The sequence below is a fragment of the Megalobrama amblycephala genome, linkage group LG4 (assembly GCF_018812025.1).
Source record: "Megalobrama amblycephala isolate DHTTF-2021 linkage group LG4, ASM1881202v1, whole genome shotgun sequence".
Classification (NCBI taxonomy): domain Eukaryota; kingdom Metazoa; phylum Chordata; class Actinopteri; order Cypriniformes; family Xenocyprididae; genus Megalobrama; species Megalobrama amblycephala.
The window spans coordinates 27,441,052-27,463,566 of NC_063047.1; the positions used below are offsets into that span (position 1 = coordinate 27,441,052).

General features: G+C 37.0%; 2 protein-coding genes across 2 annotated transcripts; one reads left to right on the forward strand and one right to left on the reverse strand.

Moving 5' to 3' along the window:
- Positions 1–306: 306 nt before the first annotated feature.
- Positions 307–12,349, forward strand: rnf215 (ring finger protein 215). The gene is made up of 10 exons (XM_048188674.1): positions 307–680; positions 889–1,032; positions 1,113–1,184; positions 1,281–1,366; positions 1,466–1,520; positions 1,620–1,724; positions 8,386–8,502; positions 9,113–9,262; positions 9,359–9,461; positions 9,565–12,349. The coding sequence occupies exons 1-10, from the start codon at positions 477–479 to the stop codon at positions 9,576–9,578; spliced, it is 1,050 nt and encodes a 349-aa protein (XP_048044631.1). The 5' UTR covers positions 307–476; the 3' UTR covers positions 9,579–12,349.
- ascc2 (activating signal cointegrator 1 complex subunit 2) lies at positions 11,749–21,491 on the reverse strand. The gene is made up of 19 exons (XM_048188673.1): positions 21,351–21,491; positions 20,596–20,741; positions 20,323–20,481; positions 19,976–20,149; positions 19,139–19,268; positions 18,941–19,008; positions 18,730–18,843; positions 18,493–18,605; positions 18,304–18,375; positions 18,036–18,140; positions 17,868–17,936; positions 17,687–17,761; positions 16,944–17,178; positions 16,653–16,849; positions 16,159–16,278; positions 15,651–15,887; positions 13,927–14,008; positions 13,599–13,693; positions 11,749–12,804 (listed from the first exon to the last, which is right to left on the reverse strand). The coding sequence occupies exons 2-19, from the start codon at positions 20,680–20,682 to the stop codon at positions 12,633–12,635; spliced, it is 2,304 nt and encodes a 767-aa protein (XP_048044630.1). The 5' UTR covers positions 20,683–20,741; positions 21,351–21,491; the 3' UTR covers positions 11,749–12,632.
- Positions 21,492–22,515: the final 1,024 nt, after the last annotated feature.

Below are 22,515 nucleotides of genomic sequence, written 5' to 3' on the forward strand. Positions count from 1 at the left end.
AAAAAGCAAAAAAAAAAAAAAAAAAAAAAAAAAAAAAATATATATATATATATATATATATATATATATATATATATATATATATATATATATTTATATATTAGCACTGGCCACAGGGTGGCGAGCGCACATCTTTTCATAACGGCTGTGGTGAACGTATGAAGTACAGAAACAGAAATGGAAATACAAAGAATGCGGATACAAGTCAAGGACACGAGGTGGGCGGAGCTTGATGAATCAGGATGAATGATTGGACCACACAGCACCCCCTCAAGGACTTAATACATTTACCACCGACAGATGCCATTCTAGCTAGTTTTCTCTGTCACAAGTGCAGGCAGGAACCGCAGAAGAAGAACTCCACTCAATTTGTTTACATCAGGAGGAGGTGACAGAACGGAGCCTATTCTGACAGTATGGCTCAAACTTTCAGTCTATGAATTACTATGACTTATAACATCAACTGACAGGGAGCCATGGGCGCTTTAGCTTGTCTTTCTGTACTGTGCTCGTTGTGGCTTTGCCCGCTAATTTCCAGCGAACAGGTTGCATTTGTAGAGGTGTTTCTGGAAGACCACCAGGATGTTTTTCAGGGTGAGGTGGTCCAGGGGAGTATGGAGAACGACCCCATGGAAAACCACAGCAAAAAGAAACATGACCTCAAAGGAGACCTCATATTAGTAAGTTATCAATGTTTACAGATACTTGACATTGCGAGTTATTTTCACTACTCTGAATGTCTGTTTCCTGCAATGGCTGTACGGTAGAACATGCATTATGCACTATATTTGCATTTTAACACTTTTCTCGTGAGCTGAGTCAGCACTGTGATATAAAAATAATGTCAAATATTAAACATAAGTGACATGCTTCTTTTTGTCTATGCAGATAAAAGATGAAGCTCTTGAAAGCAACAGTGAAAGCAGTGATGGGAAGGATCAGAACCCATGGATTGGACTGGTACCTGTCCAGATGGAGGAAGGCACAGTTTCCAGTAACCAGGAGTCATTTGCTGCCTCTGTGGTCAATAAGGTAATCAAAACTGTCTTGGTGAAGACTGAAACATGATGACAAGGTAGCACTGATCAAACTGACCGCTCTGTCCTCCATAGATGAAGCGTGCTCTTGTTTTTGGTGCATCTGCTTTGATCATACTGGCATTAAACCAGAATACTGTCAGAGAGGTGAGGGCTTTGCTGTTCTGTTCCATACACTTTTAGTTTATGGGAAAATGGTTATTAGATGAGTTTGAAAAAAAGAAAACTGTTCTTCTTCTACAGATGGATCTCTCCCAGGTCCTCTCAAAGCCAATCATTGTCATTCAGACATCAGAAAATGTCACTAAGCTCATTGGAGCACTCCTCAGGTAATCTTCAGTCATTCAGTTATCGGTATTCTTTTGAATAAACAATATACTGGATTAGAAAATTTCATTTTTTTTTCTTTCTATTTTTTATTCAATTAGGGGCCTTCATGCGACAGCAAAAATCACTTATAAGACTTTTCTACAGGATAGCCTGGTAAGATTTTACTACTAATAAGCTTTTGTGCAGCATATTTTCATACTTGTTATGGTTCATTAGTGTATGAGTGTGATATTTCTATATGCGGTGTCAAAGGGGGCCACCTTGACCCTGTGGTCCAGCTGTGGCCGTTCAAGAGGAGGGTTGTATGGGGAATGGCAGGGGGTCATCTGCACCGGGGAGACCAACTCTCAGGTTCAGGTATGAGTGTTATCAAGACATCTCATATTATCTAGGGTACTATCAGCTGGAGCTGCAAGATTAATCATTAAAAGGTTGTGATCTCAGTTCATACACCTAAGCAATCTTATTCCTAAATGACAACAATTCAGCTAAGTCTATTAAACCTTTGACAAGTACGCTCACAGCAAACATTCAAATCTGTGTTGGTACTGCTGCTGACCTAGAGAGAGCCACTATCATGTATATAGGTAGGAAACAGCTTCACAGACTGTCTTTTCAACCACAAAGAATCATTATTTCTGTGTTACAATAATTCGAATTAACACAGAAGTACTGGGATAAAAGTTTATAGTTAGGATATAAACACTGATGTCTATGGTAGTGATTAAAAATAAATCACCTTTTGAAAGTAACTTTATGCTTCAAATAAAGATTGTATCAATTACACCGCTATGCCATTAGGGTGCGAGAAATGTATTTGTCTTTGAATCGTTCATTCAAGAGATTTGTTCAAACATCCGGTAATGAAAATTTTAAGTAATTCATTCAAATCAATTAAAGCTGCAGTCCGTAAATTTTTTTGGTTAAAAATGATCCAAAATAAATTTTTGAGCAAGTACATAACCAGCCAGTGTTCAAAACTATCTCCTTACCTTAGCTCGATTCACAATGGTAAGCTTGTAATAATGTTTTATAATAAAATCTGTACTGGTGGGTTTCCGTGGGAAATTCGAACATGCAGCCGTTCGTCTTTGCGTCATTACGTCACATCTGTAAACAGAAAGAAAGGAGTCCCAGCTAGACTATGCATATAGGATGCTGTGGGTAGTGGATCATTTATAGCCTTTTCTTACAGCAGCTGCAAAAATTAAACTTATCATTTGAGAAAAAGGTTAATTTCACCCATTATGTCGTCCACTGGTCCAGTGTCAAAAATAGTTGTTTTAACCCTTAGGGAATTTTGCAAATCTTGCACTATTAAATGTCATCAAACATTAATTCTGAAACACATCACTTCTGCAGTACTTGGCAGGCGTCCAATACCTAACCACAAACGTGTCAGCGTGACCTGTCACACTGGAACACTTTGAAGAACAATTGAACATAACAAGCATACTCTTAAATATAAAATAAGAACAACCATAAGGGTACAATAACAAGTAAATACTTGAAAATATGATAAGAATTAATATATATAAAGTAGAAGTACATGAATATATGCAATCAAAAGTAAAACTGATAAATCATAAGCCATAAACGATTAACATAAATATTAATAAAAATGCATGAATATGAATATTGACCATTTCGGATCCACCACTTGTTCAGATGACATTTTCTGGTGAAAATTCCTACTTGATGAACCAAAAACAACCGATAACAGCTCTCAGTGATGTGTGTCGGGTCCCCGCTATGATAACAGTGACTTTATCAAATGTTTACAGAACAAGTGGGAACCCAGTGTGCCTGTAGCTTTCTCTATTTCTGTTTTATTACGTTATAGAAAGCCTAAGGCCTTCTCAAACCGTTTGGCAAACCCATTTAATCTGCTACCTATTGCACGTCAAACTAAGATTACTGTAGAGACAGAAAGTAAGACTGTTAAGTTAGCACTTTTAAACATCCGCTCACTTAAAAATAAATCACTTCTAGTCAATGACTTAATAACCACAAACAACCTAGATTTTATTCTTCTAAATGAAACATGGCTTGAAGACAGCTGCAGTACAACAATCCTGAATGAAACAGCCCCTCCTAACTTTACTTTTATGAGTGTCTGCAGAGCTGTTAGGAGAGGTGGAGGTGTTGCTGCTCTATTTAAAGATGTCTATCAATGCAAGCAGGGATGGACTGGGACCAAAAATCAGCCCTGGCATTTTGGCCCAGACCGGCCCACCACCACATAAGATCACAAATACCACCCGTCCTTCCGCTTTATATATATATATATATATATATATATATATATATATAAAATTTATTTTATTATTTTTTTTTTTTAACCAAGTCACCAAAATACGATGAATACACACTGAGCATAACCCAACACACAACAGTAAATCTATTAGCCTTATTACAGTTTACATATTCTTATCACAATGTTAATTGTTGTTGGTGTGGGTGACTTATATCCAACAAGCTATGGTAAACAAGCTAGGTAACATTATAATCGCTAAAATAGCGGACTGACAGGAAAAAAATCATCATTTATCATCTTTTTTGTTGTTGTTGTTATGACTAATTACTCAGCACCGTCAGCATTAAAGAGAAAATAATCACTTCATCCGATGTTTTTGAATAAAATAGCCTTGACAGCCGACTGACTGGAACTCATCTGTCTGTAGAACTGTTCTCTCCCGCTGGCGCCGCCGGACTTCTACAGAATCTACACACACGCGAGTGTGACGTGCGCGGTGGACCAAACCACTGTGAGGCAATGGAGGGGTGACTCAAAATGTTTCTAAACTTAAAACGCCCGTTTGCGTTTGTATTGCTTTACTACTTACATAATTATTTTAAGTTTATATAATTTATGCACAATACTTAGCGTGGTTATTAATTATATTTTGACAGCACTCAGATAGGGGGGGTCCTGTCCCCCCCACGATTTACGCCCCTGCTGCTACTGCCGAAAACATTTGTGTCAATATGACACATTTGGCAGCGTTTTTTTCTCTCACGCAGCTTCTCTGCACCTCCTTTGCGTTTCTTCTCCATGATCACACTGAAACTGCGTGCAGGCAGAAATCCTATAGATGGTGTTCAAAGATATGATTGGGCCAGTCCAGTGTCAATCAAGAAAACAACCCCTGAGCTACATGTTTCATGAGCCGCGTCTATCAGAAGGGAAACAAACTAGCCTATGTGATATTTTTGACTAAAGTGCTTTGGGCCAGTAGCCCAGTGTCAATTGAAAAAGCATTGGGCCGCCGATCTAGGCCTACCACTTTCACGGGCCGAGAGAATTTTTTTTTTTTGCGGTCGGCGACCGTCGGCCCCCAAAAGCACGTCGGCCCACCGGGAATACTTGGGTATTGTGTTAAAAGGTGCTCCTCGCATTCTACTTATAGTTATCTACAGGCCTCCAAAATACTCTCCAGCCTTTGTGGAGGACTTTACAGAACTGTTATCAGCAATTTCCTCTGAGTTTGACTGTTTTGCTATTACTGGGGACTTTAACATCCACATAGAAAATGCAGAATCCAATATGGCAAAAGAAATCATAACTGTTTTGAATACTTTTGATCTGACTCAACATGTACATGGACCTACACACAATCGTGGACACACTCTAGATTTAATTATTAGTAAGGGTCTAAACATTTCATCCATTGTCATTAAGGATGTAGCACTGATCATTTCTGTATTTTCTTTGATTTATTGATCTCTCCGACTGTTGAAGCTAGATCTATCTCGGTCAAAAAGCGATGCTTAAATGAGAATACTAGTGCACTGTTTATGAAGGTTATATCTTTAACACCAAGCATATCTGCAGACTCTGTTGATTTTCTCCTTGATTCTTTTAACTCAAAAGTACAGAATGTTATTGATAACATTGCTCCTGTGAAAGTCAGGAAAATGCAGAAAAGCTGAGCGCATGTGGCGAAAGACAAAACTTGAAATCCATTATAACATCTATAAAGATATTCTTCATGCTTTCAATGTGGAATTAGGCAAAGCTAGACAGACCTTCTTCTCAAATATTATAAACAAAAACTTAAACAACACCCGCACTCTTTTTGCTACTGTAGAGAGACTAACAAACCCACCAAGTCAGATTCCCAGTGAAATGCTCTCAGACAGCAAATGCTGTGAGTTTGCTTCCTTCTTCTCTGAGAAAATTAATAATATCAGAAAGGCGATCAGCACATCCTTGAGCTGCACTGGGGTAAAACAGATCAGATCACAACATCAGAAAGCAGCTATTATGTCTGTTTTCGAAGCAATTGATGGTAAAATTTTGGAAGAAACAGTACAGCACCTTAAAACATCAACCTGCGCCCTTGACACACTACCCACATCTTTTTTCAAAAGTGTGTTTAACTGTTTAGAAGCAGATCTCCTAGAAGTGGTAAATGCCTCACTTCTCTCTGGGACTTTTCCAAAATCCCTGAAAACTGCAGTTGTCAAGCCCCTCCTGAAAAAGAGCAATCTGGATAACACCATATTGAGCAACTACAGGCCAATTTCAAATCTTCCTTTCATAGGCAAGATCATTGAAAAAGTTGTTTTCAATCAGCTGAACAAGTTTTTAAGCTTGAATGGATACTTTGACAACTTTCAATCTGGTTTCCGACCGCATCACAGCACAGAGACAGCACTTATAAAGATAATAAATGATATTCGCCTAAACACAGATTCAGGTAAATTATCAGTGCTGGTTCTACTCGACCTCAGTGCTGCATATGACACTGTCGATCACAACATTCTCCTTGACAGGCTGGAAAACTGGGTTGGGCTTTCTGGGATGGTCCTTAAATGGTTCAGGTCATACTTAGAAGGGAGAGGTTATTATGTGAGTATCGGTGACCATAAGTCTGAGTGGACATCCATGACATGCGGAGTCCCTCAAGGTTCAATTCTTGCACCCCTCCTGTTCAACCTATATATGCTGCCACTGAGCCAAATAATGAGAAAGAACCAAATTGCATATCACAGCTATGCAGATGACACCCAGATTTACCTAGCCCTATCACCTAACGACTACAGCCCCATTGACTCCCTGTGCCAATGCATTGATGAAATTAAAAATTGGATGTGTCTAAACTTCCTTCAGTTAAACAAAGTCAAAACTGAAATCATTGCGTTTGGAAACAAAGATGAAGTTCTCAAAGTGAACATGTACCTTCACTCTAGGGGTCAAACAACTAAAAATCAAGTCAGGAATCTTGGTGTGATTTTGGAGTCAGACCTGAGTTTCATTAGCTATGTAAAGACAATAACTAAATCAGCATATTATCATCTCAAAAATATTGCAAGAATTAGATGCTTTGTCTCCAGTCAAGACTTAGAGAAACTTGTTCATGCTTTCATCACCAGCCGGGTGGATTATTGTAATGGGCTCCTCACTGGTCTTCCCAAAAAGACCATAAGACAGCTGCAGCTCGTACAGAACGCTGCTGCCAGGATTCTGAGCAGAACCCGAAAACATGAACACATCACACCAGTCCTCAGGTCCTTGCACTGGCTTCCAGTTGCATTTAGAATTGACTTTAAAGTACTGTTACTTGTTTATAAATCACTCAATTGTCTAGGACCTCAATACATTGCAGATATGCTCATAGAATATAAACCTAACAGATCACTCAGATCATCAGGATCAAGTCATTTAGAAATACCAAGGGTTCACTCAAAGCAAGGAGAGTCTGCTTTTAGCTGTTACGCCAGCCGCAGCTGGAACCAGCTTCCAGAAGAGATCAGGTGTGCTCCAACAGTAGCCACATTCAAATCCAGACTCAAAACACATCTTTTTATCTATGCATTTGCTGATTGAGCACTGTGCTATGTCCGAACTGTTTGCACTTTATTTTATACGTATTATCTTTTTATTCTTTTAATTCCTTTTCCTGTTTTTATTTCATTTTTAATGTATTTTATATCTTTTATGTATCATCTTGTTATTCTGACTTTTAATGCATTTTAAATATTGCTGTCTGGTTGAAAGAGCTGGGAGAATTAGGAAGACAGTGATTAGGTTAAAATTTGGTAAATTTGGATAAGGGGACAAACCATGGGGAAATTTAAGCTGTAGTGCATCGTTAAGATATCTCTGGATTACAGTCAGGACACTTTCCAAAGGGGGAAATTTTCTGCGTTGCATAGATAAGATATCTCCGGAAGGGGGATTAGGGCTGTGTGGTGCAGTTTGAGGTGTCTTGGCAAAAGGGGAGATTGAAACTGTGTTTATCAGTTTGAAGTGCCTTAACAGGTAGCAGTCCTGTCGTGTGAGGAAGATCCATTCTGATCCGCTCTGATGGATTGATCCGTTTAGATCCACTCTGACGGACAACAACAACAACAAACTCCCTGAAACTTCCTAGCTCTTCCATCCAGATAGCAAAATTCTCTGTTTTTACTGTTATTTCTATTCCTTATGTTCTATTTGTATTATTCTTTTTTATGTAAAGCACTTTGAATTACCATTGTGTATGAAATGTGCTATACATATAAAATAGCCTTGCCTTGCTTTGGTCATACTTCAAGACTACAATCTGTGAAGTTCAGTATCCACACCGTTATGGTGACTGACAGCAAACATTAGATTCATCCAAGCTGACAAGCTGTGCCGATGCACAATGCACATAAAGACAATAATTCTGCATATAGCTGCAATTGCAGGTTTCGAACAGAGATGTGACTAAGAGGCAAATCTTACGGACAGCAGCTTTAAATAGACTGAAGCAATTAACATTTTGTCAGAACCTCTAGTAAATTACACGTTATTTTGTTTAGTTCTATACAGAATCGTATGAGAATTGTGATCTCTATTTTAAACAAACAAATAAAAAAATCATGATTCTCAATTTATCCAGAATTGTGCAGCTCTACTTACAGCTCAAAATATTTCAGCACTGTCATGTATGTAATCATCATATGTTTCTTAATACTGCATGTCACCTTTATTGGTCAGAAAGGTGTATTTCTCTTCTTTTATCTTTCTTTTTGTCCATCTGCCCAGAAATATCTCCAGCAGCTCTGGAACACTGTTGTTTTGGTGGCCCTTGTCCTTTCCACAGGGGTCATAGTTCAAGCACGCTGGCAGTACCAGGACAACCAGTTTAATGATGATTTAGAGGTGAATGCTGTTTTTGTGACAGATTCATTCTGAAGTAAGAAAAAATTGATTTAAAACACTAATATTACTGTGCGGAAAAAGCAATGTTAAGTGGAGACTGGGAGGAAATCCAGTCATAAATATATTATACCATTCAAAAGTTTGGGGTCTCAGATAAATGCTGTTCTTTTCATCTAAGAATCCTGAGGGGATAAAAAAGTATTACAGTTTTCACAAAAATAATTAGCACCACAAGTGTTTTTTTAACATTGATAATAAGAAATGTTTCTTGAGCACCAAATCAGCATATTAGAATGATTTAGATTTAGATTCCGCTTTGCCATCACATAAATAACTACTTAGATAATATATTAAAAGTAAAATGTAATAATATTTAAAAAAAAAAAAAAAAAAAAAAAAAATATATATATATATATATATATATATATATATATATATATATATATATATAATTTTGATACAATTTCTGGACAAATAAAAGCCTTGGTGAGCATAAGAAACTTCTTTGGAAATCATTAAAAAAAATCTTACCAACCCCAAACTTTTGAACAGTAGTCTATACATTCTACATGGTTTATAATATAAAAAAAATATACTATTTTTCTTACAGTCAAACCTAAAGCAAGACATTTTAAAGAGATTATCAGCATTGAAGACGAGGACATACCGGCAGCCCAAAGTGAGGTGCGACCCAACACAAACTCAGCTGGTGGAGACAGACAGTTGTGCAGTTTGTCTGGAGCAATACAACAACAACCAGGTGACACATATGCTTTTGCTCGGTAGTTATTATTCTTTCATAAAGAGAGACAGTCTATCAGGAGTTTGATCACTGCTCTGTTTGGGTGTGTTTTAGTGTTTGAGGGTGTTACCGTGCCTCCATGAGTTCCATAGAGATTGTGTGGATCCCTGGCTACTCCTCCAGCAGACATGCCCTCTCTGCAAACGTAGCGTGCTTGGTGAATATCAACCATTATTACTTGCTCATCTATCTATATATTTTTGCTCCATGCAAACTGTATTTGACCTGAACTCTTCCTGCTCTTATTCTGTTCCTACCAGGTAATTTTTATTAAGCTGGACCAGGACGGATTCTGGACTAGGAAATGGTGGAATTGGATTGACTCTTCTGAATCAGACTTTTTAAGGCAACTAAATCCATCCTCTTTACTGTAAGGTCAGAATACCTCCATGGTAATGATCTTTGACCTTTCCAAAGACTATACCTTGAGTTCTTTTAAGAGACCCCAAGAGTCAGGGCTAGTTCCTGATCTTTGGGTCAGACCACTTGAGAAGTTCCTTGAAGGTAGGTCCTTGTACACGGGATCAGTACTTTTACGCACAGATGAGTACTTTAGTTACATTTGTTGAACCGGCTCAGCAGTTTACAGATACACAGATTGTGAATTCTTATGCACAGCAAAAAAAAAACAAAAACAAAAGTAATGATTCAGATCTCTTCAAAATAAGGGTTGGCTTAAAGTAAAAAAGAAAAGGTAAGAAATAGCATTCATTCACACATTGCATAAGAAACAAGTATCAGTAGATTATCATTTAACCTTTTCCTCTGATATGATACCAGGAAAGGTGCCCAACCTGGGGTGAGTTTCCCGAAAGCATCGTTGGTGAACCATGGTCGCAAGTCCCATTGAACTCTATTGGTAACGACGGAACTTGCGACCATAGTTCGCTTTGGGAAACGCACCCCAGGTCCTGTTCCACAAAAGAAAAAAAAAGATGCAGTTCTTGCCTGGAGCTGGTCCTAACCTTGAAGTTGTGGTCTTTCCATTTTTTGAGACCATATAAAAGTAATTTTAAACAAAGACATAATGCAGTTCGGAGGCCCACACATTACATGCAGGACAAAAGATATAAAGGCCATGTTTTATTCATTCATTCCCATGTTTTAATTTGTGGCCACGTTGTACCGATTTGTTTCTAGTTAAATTGTGGCCATGACTTAACTAAACTAAAATGAGGGAATACATTTGTACAACGTGGCTATGATTTACCCAATATTTACATTACATGGCCATGAAATCGTGTTTTTTTTTTTCTCTCTCTGCATGTCAAGTATGGGGCTCTATAGTGGACGAGTGCCAAACAATGTAGTGCCATTGTTTGGCTTTGACAGCTAAACCCCCAGCTCCAGCACTAGCACCAGTTGAGTAGAAAAGGGGCATGTTATTCAATTCTGTTACTCTAAAATACCCAGTAAAGTGAAGGATATATGAAAGGAGTATCTGTATTCCATACAAAGAGCTTCTTGCTACACAGAGCGACTTTCACTATCTTAGTGTCACTTTTAAAGATGATTTATAAGGGACTATAAGTACATTTACATGCATTTGTTAATTTTAGTTTAAAAAATCATCATTTAGTTTCAAAATGTCATGTAAATGCTTTAATTTCTTTCAAACAAAAAACACTTTGGAAAGGTACTGTAGGTTTGTTAGTCCAACAAAGCAAAACCCAAAAACCTGACTGGCATTTCAGTCAGACTCAGGTTCCGTTTACAAAACAACGCTATGCTTAAAACTGAGAATTTTTCCACGGACAGACAAATCATTCACACAAATCAGTGAAAACAACTAAAAACACTGTATTCCAAAAATCAGATTCCCTTAAAAAATATTTAGCAGCGACACAAATAAAAATTCAGCTTTGCCATTACAGGAGTAAATATGTACTTGAAAATATATCTTAGATTTTTTTATTTATTTTAATATTGTAATAATATTTAACAATATCATGGTTTTATTGTATTATTATCAAATAAATGCAGCCTTGGTGTATATAATAAACTTCTTTCAAAAACTTTAAAACAATCTTATGATAAAAAAGCAGTATTAAAAGGGTTAAATACGTCTTCAATACACAAGTATTTAAGACATGTATTTAATTCTTTTTAATATTTGAATATGCATTTTCACATATACTTGGATGGACAAATAAGTACTGTAGCTCGACTACGCAAAAACCTGCTGTAGCTTGATTATATCTGTGCATGTAAATGTACTTACAGATATAGAATATAGGAATAAGGAATCTCATGGCAGCCAATCAGAGCATCTCATTAAATTAAATCACAATCTATGCTTATGCCAAATCTGAGGAACTTCCCCCATCCCAGCTATCATGTCATCTCAGGAGAGCATCTGCCAGACAGCAAAACAACCATTACATCTCCAAAAAAAAAAAAAATCACATTAAACACACAAAGAGGAACAACAAAGAGACACAGTCTTAATAAGAACAGTATTTATTCATTTTATCTTCCTAATGTTTCCTAAGCATTATTAAATATGCTTTCTGTTACAAAATGCTTTGAATTTATCTTAGCAAGTAGAAATATGCTGCTCTACATGGCAAGAGAACATTGCCTGTTTGAAGTCTATATGAGAAAAATGACATCACTCTCTTCCAGAGTGACGAATGCTCACAGCCTTTGGCACAGTATGATTAATGTGTTGAATCAGACTTTGCAGCCAGTCTATACAACCTCAAATGGGAAGGTTTCTCAAAAGACTGCTCTTATGTCAAGTCTTAATCGCTTTCTGAACCTTTAGAGAACTGGAACAGGATCTTCTGAGCTCCATTTTTGCTTTAATAGTGTAATGTACAGCATCTTTTGTAGAAATTTATTTTAGATGCTACATTCTCAAACCTGATGTTAAAACCTTTATTTATTTATTGAATTTTACTTAACAGTGCAATAACTGTTTGTACCTCTCCTTTGTTCAATAAACTTGTGTGTTACAGGGCAGAAGACATGGCTCCTTTGCCTTACAACTCTTTGTTAACTTGTCATACAGTGTTGACTGTCACTATCAAAAACATTTAAAAACAAAAATGATTATCTTGATCCCTTTATAGGCACACATCCCTGTGCATTTTACCAAGCGCTTCAAACTCCAATTAGCCTGTTTTAATATTGATTTATACTTCAGAAAATAAACTCATCAAGAACTAATTTTCAATCTGAAAGAAATAATAGGCCTATGTAATAGACCAGAGTGTCATCTTGATCTCATATAAATGAAAAGCTACAATTAACCTTGGGTACTTCATTCTGCTTTTTTCATCTCTCCAAGAACTGTGTGTAACGTGCTGTTCTTGATTTAAAAGTCTTAAGAAGGGATCATGCCCTTGTTCCTCTTTCTGTCAGCCATTGTCCTGCGACTGTGATTTGCTCCTCTGCTCTTGTTCGCCTCCTTCCTACGACGGTCCAAAACGGTCTCCTGCGCCTGTCCCCGCCCCTTTGGACCACCTACCACATGACTTGCTGGTGGGGGTCTGTAGCTATCAGGAAAAGCCAAATAAAATCAATTAATGACTGACTGATCCATGTTTTGTATGTTAGTTAGATGACCATTGCAAATGTGCAGTGTAACTATGGCTACTTTCACAGTCAAATTTTTAGGATTGACAACTGCATTTACTTACAGGTGTAAGTCTCGAAATGTCCTGTTCACACAGCATCTTATAGTAGCGTCTCAAATACTGTCTGTATGAACTTATAACGGGAGTCAAGCCCATTTTCTCTTAGCAGTAACCATCGCAACAGTGATCAAAGTAATATCAAAGATGGTGACATCCATTAAACTGAAAAATCTTCTCACTTTTGACATGACAAGAGCCACGATTTCATCCATCAAATCTTTATAAACTGAGTTTTTATATCTCGGTGGAGAGCGGAGCATTTGAGTCACGTGTAGAACACAAAATGACGAGAGCAGCTCCGGTGGAGACTGCATCTAAAACCTTCACATGACACACAGCTCATTTCTCTGTCACTTACCAAAAAGTTACCAAAACAAAACCACACATGAAAACAGTACACACACGTTTGTGCAGTGTAGAGCTTCTCTCTCGCACTGTATGGCAGGAAAGACAACTAGTTTTCTGGTTCCGTTGTGAGTCTTGAAAATTTATGTGTGTGTGTTCAGTTATAGATAGCGGTTGTCACTCCCATAAATAAACAAACTGTGTGTGAATGTAACCGTATTAAGGACTCAAATACAGAACTGACAACTGTATTCTGTTGCTGTGTGAACGTGGCCTATGATTCCAGACCAGTCTGTTCTCAAACTTACCCTTTCCTGCTTTGCATAGCAGCTCTCCTGGCCTCGGCTCTCTCTCTGAGGACTGCTGGGTCCTGGACAAAGTAATCCTTCCTCACAGCCTCATTCTGATCAAAATGACATAGGACAAGATCATTGTAAAATGGAAATGTGCATTATGTGAATCTGTAATTTTAAAGTATGACTGATCAGTCTACTTCCTATTAACAGGAAAAGAGAAAAAGAAAAAATGCAAGTACTGAAAGCACCCTATGATCTATCACACGCATCAAAACACCTGCATAAGGATGAATTTAAAGACAATGAATTTAAAATAAAAAAGAAAGTGATTCATTCAAACCTTTTCCTCTTCTTCCTCCTCGTCTTCCTCTTCCTCCTGAGCCTTTTTGCCTGTTCTTAGGACTTGTGGGATAGTAAACGGCCTAAAGGATGAATACTTGGATGTTAACTTAAATGTAAATAAAAACAATTCCACAATTTGGGGAAAAAAAAAAAATTGATTTGTAATTTTTTCTGGTAATTTGAAAGTTTAAAAAGAAAGGGAAAAAAAAGCTCCAGATTTGTTGTGTTTGTAGGGCTGCACAATTTGGCCAAAATTTTGTGACTATATATCAATAAGATATAATTATTATTATATAAAATAATTATTACTAAATAGTTTTTTTTTTAATTTAAGAAATATTACTATTGTAATATTTCAGAGTAAAATATTTAAGTATAATAATATTAAAAATATATATTTTAAAGTACAACTATAAATTCTTAAAGGATTAGTTCACTTCAGAATTAAAATTTCCTGATAATTTACTCACCCCCATGTCATCCATGATGTTTATGTCTTTCTTTCTTCAGTCGAAAAGAAATTAGGCTTTTTGAGGAAAATATTCCAGGATTTTTCTCCATATAGTGGACTTCAATGGGGTTCAACGGGTCGAAGGTCCAAAATTCAGATTCAATGCAGCTTCAAAAGGTTCTACACGATCCCAGACGAGGAATAAGGGTCTTGTCTAGCGAAACGTCATTTTCTAAAAAAATAAATAAAAATCTATATACTTTTTAACTACAAATGCTCGTCTTGCACTAGTGTCCACGACTTCATGCATTACATAATCACGTTGTAAAGGTCACACATGACGTAGGGAGAAGTGCCGAAAAACTAATTTTCTCATCCAACTTCAAAATTGTTCGACATCATTTTACCTTTTTTTGTAAAGGGCATTTGACTTAGTCTGCACGTTCGCTTTGTAAACACATTAGATTGGTACTTCCGTCTACATCACTTTTACAACATGATTACGTAATGTGTTAAGTGGACACTAGTGAAAAACGAGCATTTGTGGTTAAAAAGTATATATATATATATATATATATATATATATATATATATATATATATATATATATATATATATATATATATATATATATATATATATATATTTTTTTTTTTTTTTTTTTTTTTTTTTGAAAATGACCGATCTTTTGTTACATAAGACCCTTAATCATCGGCTGGGATCACATGGAGATATTTGAAGCTGCACAGAAACTGAATTTTGGACCTTCAACCTGTTTTACCCAATTGAAGTCCACTATATGGAGAAAAATCCTGGAATGTTTTCCTCAAAAACCTTAATTCTTTTCGACTGAAGAAAGAAAGACATAAACATCCTGGATGACATGGGGGTGAGTAAATTATCAGAAAATTTTAATTCTGAAGTGAACTAATCCTTTAAAGTCTTAATTTCTTCATTTTCAAACATTAAACCATCAAGCTTTTATTTTGACTAAAAGCCACAGGGAGCCCTTAAAGCTTCTCTTTTGTTGACAACAGCCAGTTTATAAGCACTTCTAATTACAAGTTTGGAAAGATGGTTGGCATGTTGCGTTCCCAAATGCACATAAGTGCCCCAAACTCAGAGCACATGCAGATATTAGTTTTTGTTCTTATTAAGACCTTTGAATCTGAACATTGGAGAAGGATGCATTCCTCTCAATATCTACAATGGTAAATGCAAGCAGGAAGTGGAAAAGGATTCGTATTATGTACATTGGTCACAGCTCATACCTTCGGTTCAACAGTTCATCTTCTTCATCCAGATCATTTGCTCCTATTTGGTTTATATCATACGTGTCGTCATATTCGTCGTCATAATCATCCATGCTGAAAGCATTATCACGGTCTCCAGAGGGCTCATTCGTGATGGGAATCTCATCCACCACTGTCTCGTAGGCTTGATATCTCGCTCGCTGCTCTTCTATGTGCTGCTTGTCATTGACTGTGGCACGTACACTCTCCCCCTGTCTGAAATACGCAAAGATTTTAACTTCAAGCTGACACAAACCATCTTTTACAGCTTGAGCTGAATATTTCATAAGTTCACCTTATGCCTACTCTGATGTCAGTTTACGCTGTACTTGTCAAAGACTATTTTCTATTTCAATAAATATTCAGTGGCTTGTTTGACTAAGCCTAAAAATCACAGAATAATGTACTGCAAGGAAGGATGTGCTAATGTTTCTTTAAGTGTGGGAAGAGTTGTTACTGAATTTTAACATGGGCTCACAGAACCTACCTCCGGCCTTTCCATATGCGACTCATGTCCAATTGGTCACGGTGGAACACGTCAAACTCGTCATCGTTAAACACATTTGATCTCGTGCTCAAAACTGAGGGAAGCTCCTTCTTCACAGGCCTACAGGGCAACATTACAGAGACAATAAGCAACAATGAAGTGGACCTGAATTGAACTATAAAACCTTGGGTAACAATTTACAATAAGATTACATTAGGTCCTGGAGGGCCACTGTACTGCAGAGTTTAGCTCCAACTTGCTTCAACACACCTGCCTGAGTATGCCTAATAAGACCTTGATTAGACCTTGTTTAATTGGGGTTGGAGCTAAACTTTGCAGGACAGTGGCCCTCCAGGAGCAGGATTGGACACCCCTGCCATAGATGAATAAATGCTGCAACAAATTTATTGCTCACTGTTAGTTAATGCATTAACTAATGGGACCTTATAAGTGTTATCAACCTTTGTATACAAGAGACTTCAGTTGGACTTTACCTGTCCATTGCCCTGTCCAGTTTGTCAAGAGAAGGTGACAGTTTATCTTCCAGGATGTTGTTTATGACAAGTTCAGAATTGTAGCCGTACTCCTCCAAACATGCCAGTATGAATCCCTCTCCCAAGTCCGGAAGCAGCTCTCGGATATGGTACAGCAGAGACTCCAGTTCTCCAGCACTCACTGTGCACACTGCCCCCTATAGACCCCAGAAAAAAATGTATTTTACAAGTGGGTGCTAAAAATGTATTTTCAACACTGTTGTAGAATTTTTTAGCAGATTATGTACTCACGTTGTCGCCCTTACGAGGAGTGTCAGTTATAGCTTCTGCTCCTCTCAACTCCTCTCTGACTCCCAACACTCCTGCTCCTTCCTTCTGGGAAGCTGCTGAATCTCTGCTGGCCTTGCTCTTGGCTCCTGCACTGTGACTGGCTGATGAGATTGCAGAGGGGAAGCTTCTTTTTTTCCCCACACACTCCCAGGCAGACTCTACACCCTGCAACAGGTAAGACGTCCTGGTGTCGTCTCTGAGTGGGCAGATCAAGGAGAATCACAGAAAATCATAGAAAGGAGTTTAAAAAATTAGGGAAAGATGCATTATTCTGATTCTCAGTTGCAGAAAAAAGTAAAGACAGGATTTAAAAGGCAAGTCAGACAGAATGTGCTTTGTGGTTCTCTACTTGCACAACAGGCTAAACTGGCATTGAATTGATGGCACAGACGTTATTTATGCTGCAATAACCTCACTGACATTTTATGTCTCTGCTGTCAGTGATTCTTTGCATGCCAATGTTAATGAAGTGAACTTTGTACATACATGATAGGTATTGGAGGAAATGAGCACTAGTAATGGTATCAGAGCATCAATAATTATCAAACATGCTGGAAAATGTAATAATGATTCCAGGTTATTTCTGGAATCATTGGGGTCGTTTCCTCTGAAGCAGAAGCCTGAAAGATGCCAGAATGGTTCCCCTTTTATTACTTTCAAAATCAGCATACAGTGTGCTATACGGTGACCATAGTAAAGGATACAAATGAGGAAAGGCCTGCTGAAGGAGACTGATGTCATCCGCTATAGGGAACTGTTCATCATAATCTGCCAGGAACCTGAGCGATAACGAGACAAACAGTGCAATGAGAATGCAATTGAATTTAGTTGTCGGCTGTGATAGATTACATATACAACCTGCTGAGAAATTTCTGCATAATTTACCTTTTCTCTTGAAGGAAAGCTGTAAAGCTCTGTAGAAGATCTTCTACAAAGGATGCCACGTTTTCAGAGCTGTTAAAATGATTAATGCTTAGGATCAAGGATATTTGGTATTCATTCTTGTGTTTGCCTAATCTAATGAGGTTTAAAAGCATGTCTTTTTTCCCTCACCCCTCGAGTATGGGCTGTAAACATGAGTGTTGGAGCAGCAGGTGAGCAATCTCCACCATTTTCTTTCTGGAATGAGATACTCGTCTCCACATGTCCTCCTGTAAACTGAGACAAATTGCAACTTGTTATCTTTACAAATTTGCAAAAGAGTAGTAGTAGTAAAGATTTTAATGCAGCTGAGGCTATAAGATACACAAGAGTTGTATGAATACAATTCATTGTCTGTAGGTTTGTAAGAGAACATGTCAGTCAAGTTTGTAATTCTAACCTTTTATTGAAATTTCTCTTCTTCACTGCCTTTTCCAGGTCTGGAACTACCATCTCATAGAATGATGATAATCTACATTGAGAGATGCTCTGTTCATTATTTTTATATCAGTAATATAATTAGGTATGAATTTCTGCCTTTGAGGACACTGTGTGAATTATAGTTGGTATGTGGATGAATTTGTGACACCTGCTAAGAAAGTTGTGTTGTTTGAAGGTAGAACAAGCCTCAGGGAAGATGTCTAGGAAAGAGTGGATAGTAGTGCAGGTATCGCACATGTACAACACTAAGTCTGCAAGCTCCTATGAGACATAAACATAATACATATTTAAATATAGGCATATTATTTCTGCCCTTGAGGACACCTTGAATTAAAGGCAGAGTCAGTATTTGTGAAAACGGTTAAGAGAGATGTGTTTTGGTTACCTCCTCTGACATCGTCATGGCAGTTTGGCATCTGTTTGCATTCAGTTTGAGAGGTTGACCAGCTCCTGTGTCCTCTGACTGAATACCACACTGCTGTAATATTGAGTCAAACACCTAGAATGCACACACACAGATTTTAGGAAGTTCAGCAGACCCTGACAAATCAAAGCATTTAGAAATGTTGATTGTGTCACGTGATCACATGAAATACCTGAATGATTGAAGGTATAGTATCATTTAGGTCTCCATAATAACTGGGCTGTTGAGTAAAAATGTTCTCTGGAAAAAGAGAAAAATTAGGAAATTTTAGTTTTAAATATGGAAACATTGACACAAATATGAATAATAAATATCAGGTGAGTTCATGGCTTTTTCAAATTATAAATATGTGCTATAAGATTACTATTACCGATCATTTTATGTAGCAGTTGGGAATTTCCTTTCCCAAACAGCACACACAGATCCAGAATTTTTGGAATGTCAAATAGGTAGTTGTTGTAAATAATTTCTGCAAACACTGCAGGGGTAATGAAGTTTTCCTGAGGAAGAAAACAAAATAATATTTTCAATTTTGAATCCCACTGAATGCCAAATATATTACCATCATATTAATTGAATGTAATTTAATACAAAACCACCAGCACACATTTAAACCACCATTCAAATGTTTGAGGTCAGTACAATTTTTGAATTAATCATTTTATTCAGCAAGGACACATTAAATTGATCAAAAGTGACAGTAAAGACTTTTATAATGTTACAAATAGTGTTACAAAAAAAATTCAAATAAATGCTGTTCTATTTATCATTCTATTTATCAAAGAATCATGTTTTCCACAAAAATATTAAGCAGCACAACCATTTTTTTTAACATTAATAATAATAATAATAACAACATTTCTTGAGCACCAAATCAGCATATTAGAATGATTTCTGAAGGATCATGTGACTGGAGTAATGATGCTGAAAATTCAGTTGTGCCACCACAGGAATAAATTGCATTTTAAAATATATAAAAATAGAAAACAAGCATTTTAAATTGTAATATTTCACAGTATTACTGTTTTACTTTTGATCAAATAAACACGGCCTGGGTGAAAATAAGAGACAACTTACTGATCTTACTGATCCCAAATTTTTGAACAGTAGTGTAACTAGGACTTATTGCCTGTCTAAAACTACACTGCACAATGATTATAAATCTTACACAATATCATTTATGTAATAAAACATAATTTATCTTCACCTTAGACTCTTTGTGCGTAGCCATCCTGAGGAAGACCATGAACACAGAGCGGTGAATGTTCCTCTGCATGTCGGCTACAGCTGGACTGGACGAGAGACCAGACGGGTCCAAACTCCGAGGAGCATGCCTCAAATAAGAGTCCAAGCACCTCTGTAATGACTCATCAAATACCACCTAAAGGGAGAAAGAATTAAAAAAAATAATATGACAGCTTCCTGGCTAAATAATCAAAGTGTCCAAAAACAACAATATTATTATTCTTGTGGGCTCTACCAAAATCTTCATTACTGCTACTAACAGAGTTTGTCTTTGTCAGGACAAGTAACTTGTATTTTAGAGATTCCAACCTGACACCAGAACTTGTCGTGAGGTAAAGCCAGCAGCCACTCCAGATCATCTGAGATGAACTGAGCATGTTCCAGGAACTCCTCCACCAGTGCAGGTGTGCCATCCTCAGGTGGGGGCTTAAAGATTAAGAAACACCTCTCTTCTTTACGATCAGGGTGCTTGTGGGAGAGATTCAGGAAGCATCATTATTCAAATTGTTAATAAAAGAACTGTACTAGTGATGGATCAGGTAATTATGCAGGGCGCAAATGTAAAGCAAAATATTCACTCACCAGTGCTGGTAGAGTGCGTTCTTTGCCTTGTGGTCCAAAGGGCTCAGTCACATGCAGTTCATCTAAAGGCACTTTTGCACAGGCCATTTCACCTGCTCAGGTAGGAACAGACCTGCCCTGAAGAAAATATCCAATGGATGTACCTCCTGATAAAAACATACAGTAAAAGAGAAGTACTCGTCTGAATTGCATGTAAATGATTCGCCAGGAGTTAAATGGTGGTTTATACTCATAGGTTTGCCCTAAACATTTTGATTGACAGGTTTAATGTCTATAGATGGCCTCGTAGACAGGCGAAGTGTCAGAGATCCACAACCAGTGAGAAGGTTGACAACACAATAAACATATTTTGTCATTGTAGAGATTGTCTAAAGAACAGTCACATTTATTTTTAGTTTTTGTTATTTCATTTTAGACATATGCAGCTGTCTGACTATGAGATGACTGGCTCTCTGGCTACAGCATTAGCGAGCTGGCTAATGCTGCCCGTGTTAGTGAGCTCAGCATCTTTATTAAAGACAACACGACCAAACAACAGCGGTTTTCATTATTTGCAAATGATTTTAGTAAAAGACAGACATTAATAAAAACGGCACAGTTTTGCTGACTTACTAAAAATGAACAGAACACACAAATGAGGTGGAAACTAAGAAAAAAGTTAGCTTTCTTGCGTTTAAATAACAAATAGCTTTGTTCATTTTAACAGCACAGTATAACAACAATTTAGATTAAAAAACAAGTGATAAAAATGTCACCTCTTGACTGAATCTTTCAACAGATGTTTAACAGCTCCAGCTCAAGACATCAGATCTATCAGCGTGGATATCCGGTCTACTAGTGCTGGCGAGGCTTCAAAATAAAAGTCATAAAAATAAAAACTCTTCTTTGAAGAGCGTCGTTTAACTAGTAGATCGATGGAGAAAATATATAAACACCACCGAACGCTTTCTTCACTGATAAGCAAGGGTTCAACTTTAAGTTTCATCAGTTATCCTCTACTATTATCCTGTGGAAGTAATCTGTTGAGAAACATATGAGTGGAAAAAAACGTCCATCCATCCATTCACTCATCATCTATTACCTTATCGCTATCGTTCTGTCTATGTTCCAAGCCCCATTAGTCAACCCTAAAAGGCTAGTTTATCCTGGGAACACAAAAACTTTAATTAAGAATATTAACTATTACTAAATCATACCTTACTTAACAGATGATTAGCTATACGTTTAGATTTGAATAGATAAAAATGTCATGAAAATGTGAGTTTTCCCCAATGTGTCATACCAATTCATAACTCACAATATAGAGCTGACTGGGTCTCTCTGTCATCTTAATTTCTGCATCGAAATTTTCCAATTTATTTTTATTGGCATGAAAGATCACTGTACATACTTCTGACAATGAATACATGCTATGAATGATGAAGACGACAACTTTGAATATATATATACAAATATTTAATTTTCTTTTTTTTTTTAAACGTTGGCGAAGATAGTTCGTTCTTTTGATGGATGTAACAACAGGCTACTTTCTGTTAGGATCAGTATGGGAAGGTAGCTACTTCGACAAAAGATAAGTTTGGTTTTCATTTGATAATATTATACATATCAAATAACTTTAGAAAAGTTATTCGTTTTAAAGATACCTGATTCGACTCAAAGGATTCATAACGCTCCGATCAGTACTTTGAAATCGGCCATCACTAGATTAAAGTGTTTTTTTTTTTTGTTTGTTTTTTTTTTGGCGCACAAAAATATTCTCGTTGCTTTATAATATTAAGATAGAACCACTGAACTCACATAAACTGATTTAAATATGTTTTTAGTACCTAACGTTACCTTTATGGATCTTGAGAGAGGAAGTACCATTGCTGTCTATGCAGGCCTCGCTTCGGATTTAATCAAAAAGAATGACATGAGGGT